This window comes from Lactuca serriola, chromosome 9 (assembly GCF_051521515.1).
Source record: "Lactuca serriola cultivar US96UC23 chromosome 9, Lser_US96UC23_V15, whole genome shotgun sequence".
In the NCBI taxonomy this organism is placed as follows: domain Eukaryota; kingdom Viridiplantae; phylum Streptophyta; class Magnoliopsida; order Asterales; family Asteraceae; genus Lactuca; species Lactuca serriola.
Genome location: NC_136416.1, coordinates 66,862,281 through 66,879,282, shown reverse-complemented (window position 1 = coordinate 66,879,282; position 17,002 = coordinate 66,862,281). Strand labels below are relative to the sequence as shown.

The 17,002-nt window shown below is 30.4% G+C and overlaps 2 protein-coding genes across 2 annotated transcripts; both read left to right on the top strand.

Moving 5' to 3' along the window:
• The first annotated feature begins 1,082 nt into the window (after positions 1 to 1,082).
• LOC145075783 (replication protein A 70 kDa DNA-binding subunit B-like) lies at positions 1,083 to 3,549 on the top strand. Its single transcript, XM_079021899.1, has 12 exons — positions 1,083 to 1,129; positions 1,242 to 1,398; positions 1,495 to 1,765; positions 1,855 to 1,948; positions 2,038 to 2,165; positions 2,244 to 2,328; positions 2,405 to 2,540; positions 2,666 to 2,850; positions 2,964 to 3,084; positions 3,172 to 3,240; positions 3,284 to 3,355; positions 3,445 to 3,549. Exons 1-12 carry the CDS (start codon positions 1,083 to 1,085, stop codon positions 3,547 to 3,549), a joined length of 1,470 nt encoding a protein of 489 aa, XP_078878025.1.
• Positions 3,550 to 6,794: 3,245 nt separating this feature from the next.
• On the top strand, positions 6,795 to 16,375 carry LOC145075782 (uncharacterized). Its single transcript, XM_079021898.1, has 14 exons — positions 6,795 to 6,927; positions 7,080 to 7,208; positions 7,388 to 7,477; positions 7,577 to 7,711; positions 7,807 to 8,052; positions 8,161 to 8,596; positions 8,685 to 9,625; positions 9,739 to 10,614; positions 10,744 to 11,403; positions 11,503 to 11,604; positions 11,689 to 12,263; positions 15,481 to 15,679; positions 15,975 to 16,033; positions 16,190 to 16,375. Exons 1-14 carry the CDS (start codon positions 6,795 to 6,797, stop codon positions 16,373 to 16,375), a joined length of 4,767 nt encoding a protein of 1,588 aa, XP_078878024.1.
• The last annotated feature ends 627 nt before the right edge of the window (positions 16,376 to 17,002 follow it).

Below are 17,002 nucleotides of genomic sequence, written 5' to 3'. Positions count from 1 at the left end.
GCTAATTTATCAAAACACTTCTAAATATAAAAGTTAAGTGATAAGGACTTAGAAACGTATTTATACAACCTCCTATTATTTCATTTTATACGAGAGGCAATAAAAAACCAAAGGACATCGTATTCCAAGAAATACATTATAGATGACAAAATCAACAAGTTAGATTAATTTTGTAATATGCTCGAATCTCTCTACCTAATAAAACACTATACTAAATGCCACTTGTCCAACTATTAGCACAACATATTGCCACGTGTCATTACTCCAGAATTCTACATCTTCATTTCCCGCCCATATAATCCCAACAGATTTTGTTCACATTCAAAACCCTACACATCAGCATAATTATCAGCATCAGCATAAATCAACATAATTAAGAAAAAAAATCGTTGGAGTTTATATGCATAAAAATAGGAACAGAATATGCAAAAATTATAAATGCAGAGTTCGTTATTTTATGTGATTTATATCCTAAAATATATATCCTAAATATCTTAAACATCCTTAATTACCGGAATTTGAATCAATTTGAATCAATTCAAAATATTTGATACTGATTCCTGATATATAGGCTAAATTATATACATCAACTATCGGTAAATATAATCCCATAGAATTCGACAGAACTGCACTTTCATTCACAGAAGTTTCTGTCACAAAAAACCAAAATCATCAGGTTAGCATATCATCATCAATTATTAGTGTTCATTCTTTTGATTTTTTAATTTGAAATCCTTCTTCTTCTACTTCTTCTTCAATCCGATTCTTACATGTAAGCAAACAACTTGTATTGCTAAACAGAGAATCAATCAAAACTTTTAAGTAATCCGCCAAGAAGGATAGTCCCAAATATCTGCATCATAATAATTGTTCTTTTCATTGATTGATATCCTTATTCTTCTACTTCTTCAATCCGATTCTTAAATGTAAGCAAACAAGCTGTATTGCTAAACAGAGAATCAATCAAAACTTTTAATCCAAACTTCTTCTTCAATCCGATTCTTTTCATTGATTGATATCCTTACCAACTATCCCTGTTTGAATTTTCTGTGAACCCCATATCTATTGTCCAATTTATTTTCATGCATGTGTACCATGTCTACATCATACTTCATGTTCGAATAACAATGTAATATTATTTATTGTGTTATTTTGTTATTATCATATTCTATCATCATATTATTCTTTTCTAACAGTTTTATAATAAAACTTTTTTTCTCTAACAGTTTTATTTTTTGCAGTTTAATGGCAGCAGCAAATCTTACCTTCATACCTGATTTGGATGTAACCAGGGATGACTTGACCTTCAAGCTTCGTGTCATAAACCTTTGGCATCAAATGTGTTTCTACAAAAAAACTGAAATTTGGTCAATTGAAATGATCTTATTGGATGAAAAAGTACCTTCCAAAACTTAATTTGATATATTTCTTACACATATTTCGTTATTTTTAAATTCCTTCTAAAGTTTTTATTGTTGTATTAAATATTTTTAGGGAAACAAAATCCAAGCGACAGTTTCAAAAAGAAACATATATCGATTCAAAAATATATTAAAGGAAGGCATGGCATTTTACATCAAAGGTCCAGACTTTGCAGCACTGAAGATAGATGCTTTTAGGTTAACTCCTCAAGATCAGAAACTCACATTCGTCCAACAAACTGTTGTTACAGAGTGTATCGATTTTTCTGGACATGAGTGTGGGTTTTCATTTGTTGATTATGAAAACATTTTATCATTCGCCCATCCTACAGATAAATCTGTTGGTTAGTACATATATCATTATATCTTTAAATATAATAAAATGCTTTCCAAATCCTATAATCAATTTCATTTTCCTTTTTTATTTTTATAGATGTTATGGGTTTAGTTGTCGCAGTTGCTGAGATACAACGACATGATCCAGATAAATCAAAACACAAGCTCAACATCAACATCCAAGATGCAAAGTTGCTTTTTTTATATTTTTACATTTTTTTAAAAATTTTAAATTATATTATGTTAATATATCATTTTTTATAAATAATTTACTTTTTAGAGGCTTGCAACTTCATGTCTATTTGTGGGGCGATTATGCATACAAGATGCAAGAGTATATACATAACAATCCACATAATCGTCATATCGTTGTTATTCTTCAATTTGGTCAGATTAATGTTTTCAGAGGTATATTGATTATTTTATTAATGTTATTAATATTTATTTTGTCACGATCAAATTAATCTTTATATATTTTATTTATAGATCGTCCAAGTGTAAACACATACTTTACCTCTTCAAAGTTGTTCATTAACTCTCACATAGATGAAATTATTCGTTTCAACAAAAGGTAATTTATGCATAATTGTGTTTATTGTACATTTATACTTTACGTGACTAATATGTTTTTTTTGTGTACATAACAGTTTGGATGGAGATGATGGTCCAGATTCATCTACAAATACATTTTCAGTTATTCCATCCAAACAACTTTCTGAATATGATGATTTCATGATAAAAAATAAACTGAATGCTATCTTTGAGGTTTGGGAACCTGTTGAGGTATTTAATGTCTTATTGTTTCTTTCAATCTAAATTGTTGTTTTTAACCATCTTTATTGTAAGTTTGTGTTTTTTTATGTTTGTGTTATGTATGTATGTTTAAAGTACACGCCTTTCATTTGTAGAAATGTAGTTTCGTTATAGTGGGCACTATAAAGGGAATTTTACAGAATAAAACATGGTATTATAAAGCATGTACCAACTGTTTTGGGAAAGCAGTTCCATCTGATGGAAGTGATGATCAAGAAGCCACATCTTATGTATGTCATAATGGAGATTGTACAAAAGATATCACTTCCGTTGTTCCAAGGTTGTTACTTTACAATTCTTTTATAATTACTTTACAATTCTTTAATAATTAACTATGTAATAATCCATGTCTAAGATAAATTTATGACACATTTTGAATTTATTTTTTGTTAGGTTCATGATTCCTATACGTGTGCAAGATAATACTGGAACTCTAACCCTAACTATGTTTGAGAGAGATGGAAAATATCTGTTGAAGCAATCAGCAAAAGAGTTGGTTAACAAAACTATCGAGGTTACATGCCTTTTTTTAATCATACTCAAAATAATATTCTTATATACAATCACTTTAAACAATTTTTTTTATTATTATTAATTGCAGCGTGGAGACAGTCTTGATTTCTATCCGGATGAGATAAATGCATTGAAAGGTTTGAAATTGGCCTTTAAAGTTTCTGTTACAAATTTCAATGTGTCCAAAAAAAAACAACCAGTATGGTATTGCTAGAATCAGTGAGGATGCGAGTATAATAGAACAACTTCAAAAAAAATTGAACGATTCACAGGTTATTAAATTACTAATTTTTTATTGTTTTTTATATATTGTTTTACTTTTTAGTACATTATTTTATTGACACTTTTATGTAACATACAGCCTTCTAACGAACAATCGTTAGATTTTGGTTCAGCCGATTTGCAATCTCAAGATATCAAAAATGCAAAGGTTAATTACACATTAACATTTTCACATATTCCCTGATAAACTATTCCTATTTTACAATTATTATATTATATGATTAATTTTTATTAGGATGCAATTTCTGGAACGGATGATAACATTACTCCTTCCACTCTTGACAAAAACGAAACAACAAGCCCGATGAAGACTTTAATGACAACACCAATCTTAAAGAGAAATTTGAAAGAAGTTTTTGATTTGGGGTCTAATGATCACTTATCGTCAACAAAAACTCCAAAAATATCTCCAGATGGTCCAGGAAAACATTTGTTGAAGGTAAAGTTGGAGAAAAATGATTGATTTATCTTTTGGTGGGGAATTGAATTGGTATTCCATTTTGCATTTACATTAACGATTGCTTCTTTTAATTTTCTCATTTTGTTTTTTTCACATTGTGGTTTTTCATTGTTCAAACATTTGTTTCCTTTGAATTCTTATTATTTTTAAAATGGTTGTTTCATGCTACATTAATAATATTATCCCTAAAACGGATAGTTATTGATAACATAAATCTTGGATTCACACGTGACGAGAATTAATATAAATTAAATAAACATACCTGTATATGATCGTTTATAATTTGATTATGTCTTTTATCCATGCTGTAAATATTCTCCCACTCCATATATTCATCACCAATTTTAGTGATCAGAAGAAGTAATGTCAGCATCAGATGTTGTAACTGCCTCTGTTTCTGGCCCTTCCTCTGTAAAAATTAAGGATACCAAGTTATCAAAATCATTTTTTTGTTGCATTAACCAAAAAGAAAAAAAAATAAAGAAGCATACCGAATAGTGACTTGATTGTTGGTCTCTTTGGTTTGTTGCTTTTCTTTTTTAAATCAGCTGCAATAATAAACATGAGTCCATTTTAATAACATGAATTATCAGATGTATTATGAAAATTAGTAATTATGTAATTGAACCCAAATTACTAAAAATTAGTAATGACATTATACAAAATACATGTTGTATAATAAATCCTCATTAACCCTGTGTTAAAAAAAAATGACACCATTTGGACCGGATCATATCACTACCAAGAACAACATTTTTTAAATAGAATGGTTTACTTTTAGACAATTATATAAAATTAAGTTATTGAGTATTCTACTTTCGATCACCCATAATCACAAAATAAGGTCACAAGCATAAAGTTTGATTTTCTTAAATAAGTCCCATTTTAGCATTATACCTACTAAACCGTTAAGTTGAATTTTGACCCAAAAGACCTTTTTGTCCAATTTGGTCAGTTTTACTTTTTTTTTTCTTCTTAATTTGTCAACTTAAACATAAAAATAGCAATACACTAATAGGAAACAATTAAAACAAAAAATATTTTTTTTTTCATGTTTGTCATTCTGACAATTTTCACCCTTTTTAGTTTCTATATAGTTTAAAAGCTTGGCTAATGTTCGTTGTTCTTAAATAATAGGAAAAATAGGATAAAATAAAAACAATATATCAATATACGTAAATTTCCCGTGCAGGGGCAAAACAATCATTCTGGTACACATCTTTCAAAGAATGGTGTATATGACAAAATACATATACATAATAGAGGGATTTGCCCCTGTGGAAAATACATTTAATAAAATAAACATTTAATAATAAAAGGGAAGCACAAATATGTTAACATAAAACTATATTTATAGTCATTCTGATACACATGTTTAAATATAATCATATGTGGAAATACATTTAAAAAAGGGCATATACATAACAGAGGGATTTACTTGGAGAATACATTTAATAATAAAATGGAAAGCACAGTTGTGTTAACATATGATTATATTTACAGTCATTATTGAAACATCTTTAAATATAATCATATGTGGAAACACATTTAATAAAATAAACATTATGCAATTTTAGCAAGTTTACCTTTATGCCCCTGATATGTTAAAATATGATTATATTTAAAGTACTTATATGCTCCTGGACTAATAAGAGGACGATTAAATTATAATTATGCCCATAAAGTGGAATATGGGTTGATAACTTGTAATCACAATAAAATGCTAAATTAATAGGTTAGAAATGAAAGTAAGATGCTCTTATGGTTAAAAACGATTATATATCTTTTACAACTCGCACAACATATAAAAATTAAGATTATAATTTAGCAATGCATAGATAGAAGACGCAATCAATTTCAGACAATGAAGCATTCGTTCACTACTAAGAATAGTATGCATTAGAGTGTCGATTTTTGTGCAGATTCGTAGAAATAAGTGAAATCGGGTAAATATTTCAACGGTTAATGACATAATTAGCTTACAAACTATTTTTTTTCACAATAAAACTCAATAGTGAACTGTATTTATGATAACAAAAATTGTAAACCAACAATATCGATGGTGGTGGAAGAATAAGGAAACTAACTTAAGTAACTTGACCTACATTAGCAACATGGATTGTAAATATTTTGTAAGAAATGAATCTAACTTAAGTAAAATATTACCAGAATCATACCATAAAACAGTCATCAAGAATGGAACCAAACTTCTGTGACTAAAGGATGTTGGAGTTGTAGCATCTTCATCGTGTAACATGATTTGGGTATTTAATAAAAAAAACTCACATCAGATTTCTTGATACTAATAGTGTAAGTTGCCATATTAGAACAAATAATTGTGAAGATTACCTGATTAGAAGATGAGATAAAATCATTGTTTTCATTGTTGAAACTTTATACAGTCTCAGCATTTGTTATATTTACAAGCACTTATGGAGTTTTATCAAGATTGGGTTCCATTTATTTTATTGGTTTTGAAAGGGAAATAATTTAAATCTAAATTTTGAATAATACATACATATTAACTGTGATATGCAAAGTAAATTGATTTTTATAAACCTAATATTTAACGATTTGTATAAAGTATTCATGCATTTCGATATTGATTATTTAATTACATTTAGATGTTTAATACTTATTACGATTTAAAAATATAACCATTTTTGTTGTTTTTTTTTAATTATACTTTTTTGGGCAAAATGACCATTTGGTCCGAAATGATCATTTTTTGCCAGAATTAATATTCAGTAAACAGGTACCTAATTTCAAACCGTTATTATCATTATCCTATGAATATCCTTTATCCTGTTCCGGCCCCAAATTATTTACATTTTCATTATTACTCAATTTTATACATATTACATGAGCTACCAATAGTTTCTAACTGTATTTCTGTAACAGTTATTTTTAAATTATTAATTTAATTTTTAACTATATTCTATTATTTTCATTACATACCAAACAAGGACATGAATGCAATGGACGCTAGAGAGAGAAGAAAACGCAGAAAGTTATATTTGGATAACAAAAAATCCAAAAAACAATATACCACATCATTGTCTCATCGTACACCTATTGCACATGTTATTCTTACCCAATTCGGTATTTTTCTTACTTTATTTTTCACTAATTATAAGTTTTATTAATTTATTTTGAATATGTTATTTATTAATATTTTAAAAATACATTTAACTTTAAATAAAAATATATTTAACTTTACAGGTTCAAATAAATTGTTTTATACTATTTTATAGGTTCAAAGAACACTACAGAATCTACAAACGCTAAAGAGAAGAGAAAAATTAGAAAATTATATTTGGATAATAAAAAATCCAAAATATTACATACATCATCAAACTCTCAAAATTCATCTTTGAATAAAGGTAAGTATATTCGTTTTGACTTAAATTTATTTTTAATATAAAAATTATTTCAAAATTTTATGACTCTTTAACTTATTTTTTTTAATAATTAATATTATTTCTTTTATTACTAACTATGTTTTCTTATTATATAACAAACAATCGTCGTCAAAGATTAATATCTACAAATAATTATACAGGTGTTACATTAGATAAGGAAAATATAAATCCAGTCAAATCATTTGTATATCAACATACAATTATTGATCATCCTTCAACAAATTCAAACGGTATGTATTTCTATATACACAAATATAAAAATATATTCTTCACATTTATATAACTCATTTCAATTCCTAACTTTCTAATTTGTATTTTAATTTTGTCAGGGAATTATATTTTCAATAATAAATTTCGAACACCACTATCTACTAACAAAGATAATTTTTTGTTTGGTACCGCCACTATATCCACTAACATTTCAAATATAAATGTTAGAACACCATTTTCTAACATTTCAAATGGTACGTATTTCTAAATACACCAAATTAAAAATATATGCTTCACTTTTTATATAAATCATACCTATTGCTAACCTTATGATTTGTATTTTTTTCAGGCAGTTATATATTCAATAATAACTTTCAAACACCGCTCTCTATTAACAAAAATAATTTAGTGTTTGGTAATGCCACAACATCCATCAATCGTTCGGCAATAATCCAGAATTATTCATCAATCAAGTTACCAAGAGGAAAACATCATTTAAAAAGAAAGACTTCATTTATATCCGCTATACCTATGTTTGACTTGACATTAGATGAAGAAAAAATAGATGATCATATTATTGAAGATATTTTCCGCGGTATATCCAAAAGTGATCATAATTCGAAAATTTTAATTTTATTAAATTTTTTTCTAATTTTTGTTTTCTATTTTATTTATTAATTTTTATATTTTTTGCATACAACAGATTACTTTGATCATGGAGATCAGATTATTATATGTCAGATTTGTCATGCAAAATTATGGAAAGATGAATCGGTTAGAGGGCAAAAAAAAGATAATACGTCTTATTCCCTATGTTGTGGTTACGGCAAAGTTGAGCTACCACCCTTAAAAGAAGCACCGTCATCCTACCGAAATCTGTATAGATCGGTAGATTCAAAAAGCAAACACTTCATGAAGAACATTCGACGTTACAATTCAATGTTTTCGTTTACATCGATGGGAGGCAAAGTTGATTCATCCATCAACAAAGGCAACGCACCGTACATATTCAAACTTAGTGGTCAAAATTATCATAGTATAGGAAGTCTTTTACCTACACCTGGTTCAAGACCGAAATTCTGTCAGTTATACATATACGATACGGAGAACGAGATTTCAAATAGATCGACAACTTTTGGGTATATTTTTGCAATTATCTTTTAATAACTCATTTCAATTCATTAAATTTTTTTACTAATATTAAATAATTGTCCATAATATTTTCAGTGGTCCGACGAGCGATTCTACGTTAACTTCAACATCATATGATCTCCAAATTATAGAATTTTTGAAGGTTATGTTAGATTCGAACAATGCGTTGGTCAAGTCTTATAGGATGGTAAGAGACACTCTTCATGAAAATCCTTGTGCTAATTTGAAGTTAAGATTAATTGGAAAAAGAGAACAAGATGGAAGGACCTATAACTTACCAACTTCTTCTGAGGTTGCAGCTTTAGTTGTCGGTGATTTTTGTGATTCAATTGAAAAAAGAGATATCGTTGTTCAAACTTCATCAGGATTTTTACAGCGTATCAGTGAATTACATCCTTCTTACCTTGCTCTTCAGTATCCATTACTATTTCCATATGGCGATGATGGTTATAGAGTTGATATCCTTCATAGAGGTATTACATCTTCAAGTAATAGCAAGCGCCCAACCTGTACAATGAGAGAATTTTTTGCTTATAGAATTCAAGATAGGGATCAATCGTTCTCACTTATTCTTAATGCAAAAAGGTTGATCCAACAATTTTTGGTTGATGGATATACCATGATTGAAAGCGAGAGGCTATTTTTCATACGTAACCAACAAAAAATTCTTAGATGTGAGTCTTATGAGAATTTGCGTAATCAGCAAGCACTTGGAAGTACAGATATTTCCAACGTCGGACAACGTGTGATCTTACCTTCTTCATTTACCGGTGGTGCACGCTATATGATGCAAAACTATTTGGATGCCATGTCGCTCTGTAAATGGTTTGGATATCCTGATTTTTTCATAACATTTACTTGTAATCCAAAATGGCCGGAACTTCAAAGGTTCCTTAAGGACACTCCACTTCATCCAGAAGATAGGCCAGATATATTATGTAGGTTATTTAAGATCAAGTTGGATGCATTCATTAAAGATTTAAGGGAAAATGAAATTTTCGGCAAGGTTCAAGCAGGTATTACAATTTATAGTTTAACGTGTGTGTGTGTGTGTGTGTGTATATATATATATATATATATATAAATTTTAGTTGCTAACTTATATCTTATTTGTATATTTTGCATGCAGTGGTTTATACAATTGAATTTCAAAAAAGAGGTTTACCTCATAGTCATATATGTCTGTTTATGCATGCTAAATGCAAGCTTCCAACAGTTGAAGATATCGATCCCATTATTTCTGCTGAGATTCCAAATATTGATGATGATCCAGAATTGTATTCACTTGTCAAGGAGTTCATGATTCATGGTCCATGCGGAGCTGAAAATTTGAATTGCCCATGCATGGTCGACGGAAAGTGTTCTAAAAACTTTCCAAAGCAATTTTGTGATCATACTTCAGTTGATTCAAATGGTTTTCCCTTATACCGGAGAAGAAATGATGGACATTTTGTAGAAAAGTCTGGTGTTCAGTTAGATAACAGAAATGTTGTTCCATACAACAAATATCTGTTGAAAAGATATCAGGCACACATTAATGTTGAATGGTGCAATCAGGGATCTTCCATAAAGTATTTGTTTAAATATATAAACAAGGGTCCTGATAGAGCTACTGTATCTATGGTGCCAAGCAATAATGATTCCGATAACAATGATGCAGTGGATGAAATTAAAGAATGCTATGATTGTAGATATATTTCTGCATGTGAAGCATCATGGCGAATTTTTAAATACGATGTTCATTATAGATATCCTGCTGTGATTAGACTACCTTTTCATCTTCCCAATCAACAACAAGTTGTATATGAGGCAGACGATGACAAAGAATTCGTCGATGCAATTAAGGAAGCAAGTCTTTCTGGATCTGGTTTTTATCTACGGTTCTTATTTGCTACGATGCTATTATCCAACAGTTTGTGTAAACCAGAGATAGTTTGGCAAAACACTTGGGAATACCTATCAGATGGAATTCTTTACAATAAAAAACAGAGATTAAAGTCTCCAGGTAATATAACTTTATCTCATTATTGTTAAAATATTAGCATATACAATTTCAGTATAAATCCAATTATATTTTACATCATAATAACTTATTTTTTTATACGTTCTAATTAATAAATTATTTTCTGTATAGGTTTATCACTAAACGAAGATCAACTTAAAAACTTGACTTTGTTTGAGATAGAACAAATTTTACTCCGTAACAATTCCAGTCTCAAACACTATGGAAAGATGCCTTACCCAGATGCTGATTCTGTTTCATCTTCAAACAATCGTCTTATTACTGAGGAGCTAGATTATGACATACCAAATTTAAAGAACGAGTTTGATCGGTTGTTTGTTGCATTAACAAACGAGCAACGAGACATTTTTCTTCATATCATGGATGCAGTTAAACATAATAGGGGAGGTGTATTCTTTGTTTATGGTTATGGTGGAATTGGTAAGACATTTCTTTGGAAAACAATTTCTACAGCAATTAGAGGTAAAGGTGAGATGGTTTTAAATGTTGCTTCAAATGGGATAGCTTCATTATTATTGACTGGAGGCAGGACAGCACACTCTCGGTTTATAATTCCCATAAATCTTACCGAGGATTCTTTTTGTAGAATAAATCCAAAGAGTGATCTTGCCAGTTTAGTGCGAAAAACCTCATTGATCATTTGGGATGAAGCACCCATGGTTCACAAACATGCATTTGAAGCTTTAGATCGAACTCTCAAGGATATATTAAAGTGTGTCAATCCTAGGAATTCAAATATCCCATTTGGAGGGAAGGTGATTGTCTTTGGAGGTGATTTCAGACAAATTCTACCTGTTGTTCCAGGTGGCAGTAGACAAAACATTGTTAATTCTTCTTTAAGTTCTTTTTATTTATGTTAACAATGCAAAGTTCATAAACTAACCAAAAACATGAGGTTAACAGTTGGAAGCAATCCATCTTCTATTAAACAAATAAGGGATTTTGCAACTTGGCTTTTAGACATAGGAGAAGGTAATCTTGGTGGTCCGAATGACGGTGAAGCAATTGTTGATATTCCATAAGATATTCTCATTACTAATCCACATGATCCTATAGGTTCATTAATTAGGTTTGTATATCCTTCTATACTGGAAAACTTCAACATTCCTGATTATTTTCAAGAAAGAGCAATAATTGCTCCCAAGAATGAAGTTGTCCAAGAAATAAACGATCGTTTGTTGTCAATGTTTCCAGGAGAACCAACTGAATACTTAAGTTCAGATAGCCTATGCCAATCCGAGTTTCTTCATGATAAGTTTGATACAAATTTATACTCACCTGATGTTTTAACTGGTCTTAAAGTCTCAGGTCTGCCAAACCATAAGCTTATTTTAAAAATCGGTGTTCCAGTTATGTTATTGAGAAACATTGATCAAAAAAACGGCTTATGTAATGGGACTAGACTACAAGTTATATCTTTGGGCAAACGTGTTATCGAGGCAGTTATCTTAACCGGAAGTAATATTGGAAACCGGACTTTTATTCCAAGAATGTCTTTAACTCCTTCTGAAGACAAGATCCCTTTCAAATTCCAAAGAAGACAATTTCCATTAGCTGTGTCTTTTGCAATGACAATTAATAAGAGCCAAGGACAATCTTTATCGAAAGTTGGTTTGTTTCTAAAGGATCCGGTTTTTACATATGGTCAATTGTACGTTGCTTTATCCAGAGTTCAAAGTAGACAAGGATTAAGATTGTTGATTTTAGATAAACACGGTAGACTAACAAATAAAACATCAAATGTTGTGTATAAAGAAGTTCTTAGAAATCTATAAAAAACTTTCTACAAATTTATTTTTTATATGAATTTCTATATTTGGTTTATTTATTATTATATTTCATTTTATAAAATTATAAATTTTTTGCATATACACAAATACAAAATACCTGCATTTTAAATAACAAAGGCCCGTAATTTCAACTAATAGTTATGTCATTATCATATTACTGCAAAACATATACACTTTAATTATTAAAGATTTTATTATCTATTATCAATATAAATTTCAAAAAAAATAACTTATAATTTAATTAAAAAATATATTTTAATTTCTAACCCGTGCTGTCCACGGGTTATAACCTAGTATATAGAATATATTTGATCACAATTCAAAATGAGTGATTTGGTATGTCTATATTTTTATGTTTATTTTAAGTAATTAATGATTTAAATATGATTGCTAAAATCTTTCGTTGATGCAAATGGAGATTTCAGTTGTTAGGTTTATGGAATCTAACTTTTTGCAATGTTTTAAAGTTATCGAATAACAGATTTTATGTTTTAAAATAGTAACCAACTAATATTTTATGTATGGTTAATATTACATGTGGTTAAATAGTTCATCATCTTTCATTATTGGCCTAGTTTTATTACAAATTTGGTATGAATTTAAAATTTTGTTACGAATCCGTAGGGCGGCAAATCAGGCAGTCGTTCCGTATTATTGCCTTAGACGACACGATACAAATTACTTTTTCTTAACCCGAACATGACAAGACACGTTGACATCTTTTTGTTCGTTAATGACTCAATAAAAACACAACAAAAACGAAAAAATGTTAACACAACAAAAATAAGAAAAAATTGAGGGAAAGTCTTTCTCAAATGAGAATAAAGAAATTTTTTTGACAAGACAAGAAAGGAACTCGCCCTTTGACACCAAGGGATATGAACGGACTGTTGGCGATGACTTGGTGAAGGGAATCTATGAGAGAAGGTTCTCGATGAATCAGGTTCCGACCGAATAGAGTGTGAAGCCAACAAGTTCAGTCGAACAACGTAACGAGTCTAAGGGAGCTTGAAAGGGGCGAAGGAAAATGAAATATGAAATAAAAAGATGCTTTAGGAGTATGAGATGGGCGGACGAGGAGTAATCATTTGCATAAATTCATACATAAGTTCTTGCAAAAAAATATAATTTAAACATGAGTAACATGAAAAAAATAACATAAAAAAAGAGAATGCTACTAAATATACAACACTTTTGAATATGAACACGAACGCGATGTTTGTGTTATTGTTGTGTCGAAATTTGAAAACGATGTCGTGTCTCTTATACATGACATGAATACGAATTCAAAATTTCGATTTCATTCCAATTTTGCTTCACGTCGTGTACTTTTATCGTATCGTGCGACTTTTGCCAACCAACATTTTTAGAAAAAATCGTTTACAAAATCATTGTTTTATTATTTCCACTTATTTTAAATCATATTTGTTATTTCATCGAATCCAGTGTCAGACAATCCCTTAGAAAAAATGGTTTGCTAATATATATTTCGAAAAAAAAATTAAAAAATATTGTAAAAGAAGTTTTTTAAAAAAGTTTAAAAAATATTGTAAAGGAATTTTTAAAAAAAAGGTTAGAAAACAAATTAAGAAAAAATCTTATAAATAATTATAAAAAGTCTTAAAAGATTGTAGAAAAAACAAATTGTACAAGAAAACTGAATTTCTAGCGGATTTGTAATAAAATTTAAATTTGGACAAATTTATAATACAATTTAAAATCTAGATCAAAAGTGTAAAATTTAAAAGATGGTTGACCTAATTAACCTAAAAAAACAGATAAACATACAAAAAAAAAGTTGTGTTGATTATCTTTTTAAAACATGAGAGAATTTCGTATATGTCCTTATTAAACATCAAAATAATATATTTGTTCGACTTAAAATCTAAATATCATATTTATTTTTATTAATCTTTTAAAATAAAGATTTGTCCAAATATTTTTTAAGTATTTTTTTAATATTTTGTAATTATTTTTTCTATTTTTAAATCATTAAATATGAAAGAGAAAAGTGAATGGACCTAGGGCTGACAATTCTCGACACGACACGCGACACGACCTGCGACACGACACGAAATAAATGAGTTTGGGTTGAGTTTTTCAACCCACCAACCCGTTAACCCGCCAATCTGCCAATCCGCCAACCCGTTTATTAAACGGGTCATATATGGGTTTCTCAAAAAATAAATGGGTTGACCCGCCAACCCGTTTATATTCTTAATAAAAAAAATTTATTTTATTTTTAAATGTATTTATGTATCAAGTATTAATATTTAATAAGTATTACAAAAATATACCATTTATTCTTAGACCATTTGACTGTTTTAACATTATGACTCGTGGTGAATGGTCTAATGTCATAAGTGGTAACCTATAAGGCTAAGTTTGTAACATGTTTCTATTTTAATTTTCATTTGGATGTTTAAGACTTAAATATGTAAAATTCGGACCCATGAACCCAAATCTGACCCACGAACCCGCCAACTTGTGAACCCGTTTAAATAAATGGGTTGGTGGGTCATATATGGGTTTATGTTCCAAACCCGTCAACCCGTGACCCGCCAACCCGTGACCTGTATATTTAAATGGGTCGTGTTTGGGTTGACATATTTTGACCCGCCAATCCGCGACACGCCAACCCGAACACGACACGATTGTCAGGCCTAAATGGACCTTATTGTCCTTCGTTCTAAATGGCTAGAACTAAATTGACCAATTTTCGTTGCTTTTTATCTCGACAAAATTGCAAAAATGGTCCCTGTGGTATGCAAAATTTTGGGGTTTTAGTCCAAACAGTGACTTTTTTGGTTTCGTAGTCCTTTTGGAGTGGTTTGTATTTGAAAATGGTCCCTCCGAAAATTGAAATGACTATAATACCCTTGGGGTATTTATTTTTCATTTTTCTTTCATTTTTTTAAATTTAACATTTATTTATTTATTTTAACAATTAAAAAAATAATAGAGGACTCACCTCTCTCTCTCTCTCTCTCTCTCTCCCTTCCGTTCTCAACTGATTCATCTATAAAGAAATCAAGCTTTTTTTGTACTTGAATAACAGGAATCGACATTGAAACCACTGTTATCAAGGTTTGAAATCGATGCACCCTTGAAGAACAATCGTACAAATACAAATCTGCTTCAATTACAAAATTTCACCCTTGAAGAACAATCGTACAAACACATATCTGCTTCAATTACAAAATTTCACTCAGATACAACCAATGAAAATAAGAAGAAACAGATAAAGAACAAGCAAGGTTAATTCTCCAAAATCTAAATATGGAAAAAAAAACAGCAATTAACTATGGTCAAAATTAGACCGCAAAAATTAATTGGGATATGAACCTTAGATTTCAAGAAATTAACCATTTGAAACCAAACACAAACATCATAATTCTAACTTAGATCACCCAGACACACAGATTACTAAGTAAACAGTCTTACACTCTTCAAAATCATACAAGGCGGAAAGAAACCTGAAGCCTGAAGTTGTTGCCGATGGAGAAGGAAAGACGATCAATAAACATCCTTGTGAAATTGATTTTGGATCAGTATCCAAGAACAGAATGAGAATTCGACAATGTTGGATCAATAATCAAGCGCCATGCTTGGTGTGTCGGTGAAACAACCAAGCCGCAACAAAATCATTGTGGTAGATAATCGAAGTTAGGGCTCCAATGTCGATTATCTAAATCAGTAGGGCGTCCTCTATACCCCTGTTCTTTTTCAGAACGAACCAATAACTCACACGCTTGTTTCTTTTTCAGCAACAGTGGATGGTAACATTGGACGACTTCTCGATGGATGCTTTCTTGATGGGAGGGAAGAAAGGTGAAGATCGAAGAAGAAAGCAGGTCGTTGCTAAGGCGACTTGTCGAAGCAGGGGTGTTTGGCTGGGATTAACAGATGAAGGTGAGGCTGGTAAAGGAGGAAACGGTTGTGTGGAGCTGTAACGACCCGTCTCCGGTATGATGATTCTATGGTATTTATTTAGAAGTTTGCAAGAGGGACTCGGCGAGTTCATAGCCTGACTCGCCGAGTAGGGACGGGATTTTCGAGCACATGTTAGTCGGCGACTCGGCGAGTCCATATTCGGGACTCGGCGAGTCTGCCTGCCTGGAAGAAACCCTAAATCCCCGGGTTGCTCACTATTTAAGCCACCTTATAGCCCCCATTCTCGCCTCCTTCACCCTGAGAAAGCTGTGAGAAAACCCTAATCCATCCTTGAGTGATCTAAGTGTTCTTGTGTTAAATTTTTGAAGGATTGAAGAAGGAAAAGAAGAAAGGAGCAAGGAGAAGAGTTGTAGAGCAAAGATTCAAGGGCAAATCAGAGTTCTTTGAGGTATTCTTCGGATTTCCCCCTGTTTTATGCTTTAAACCTCCATTAGAACTCTTCTAGATCTAGTTTGATGCTTTTCTCAAGCCTTATGATTGTATGGATACCCTATTACGTCGAGATATCCTTAGATCTGTTCATCTAGGAGTTGTAGAGCCCAGATCTATTGACTTTTTGAAGTTACCTTGCATAAGAACCCTAGATCTACCCTTTTAAGTGCCTTTTTAGCCTTTATCTCCTTTTT

What these genes read in the sequence shown, in the direction of transcription:
- LOC145075783 (XM_079021899.1), top strand. Translation starts at nt 1,083, where the DNA reads ATGCATGTGTACCATGTCTACATCATACTTCATGTTCGAATAACAAT. An exon ending in AGGTTTGGGAACCTGTTGAG is followed by an intron (nt 2,541 to 2,665) that starts GTATTTAATGTC and finishes TTTCATTTGTAG; the next exon opens with AAATGTAGTTTCGTTATAGT. An exon ending in ATCACTTCCGTTGTTCCAAG is followed by an intron (nt 2,851 to 2,963) that starts GTTGTTACTTTA and finishes ATTTTTTGTTAG; the next exon opens with GTTCATGATTCCTATACGTG.
- LOC145075782 (XM_079021898.1), top strand. Translation starts at nt 6,795, where the DNA reads ATGAATGCAATGGACGCTAGAGAGAGAAGAAAACGCAGAAAGTTATAT. An exon ending in TATTGAAGATATTTTCCGCG is followed by an intron (nt 8,053 to 8,160) that starts GTATATCCAAAA and finishes TGCATACAACAG; the next exon opens with ATTACTTTGATCATGGAGAT. An exon ending in ACAGAGATTAAAGTCTCCAG is followed by an intron (nt 10,615 to 10,743) that starts GTAATATAACTT and finishes TTTTCTGTATAG; the next exon opens with GTTTATCACTAAACGAAGAT.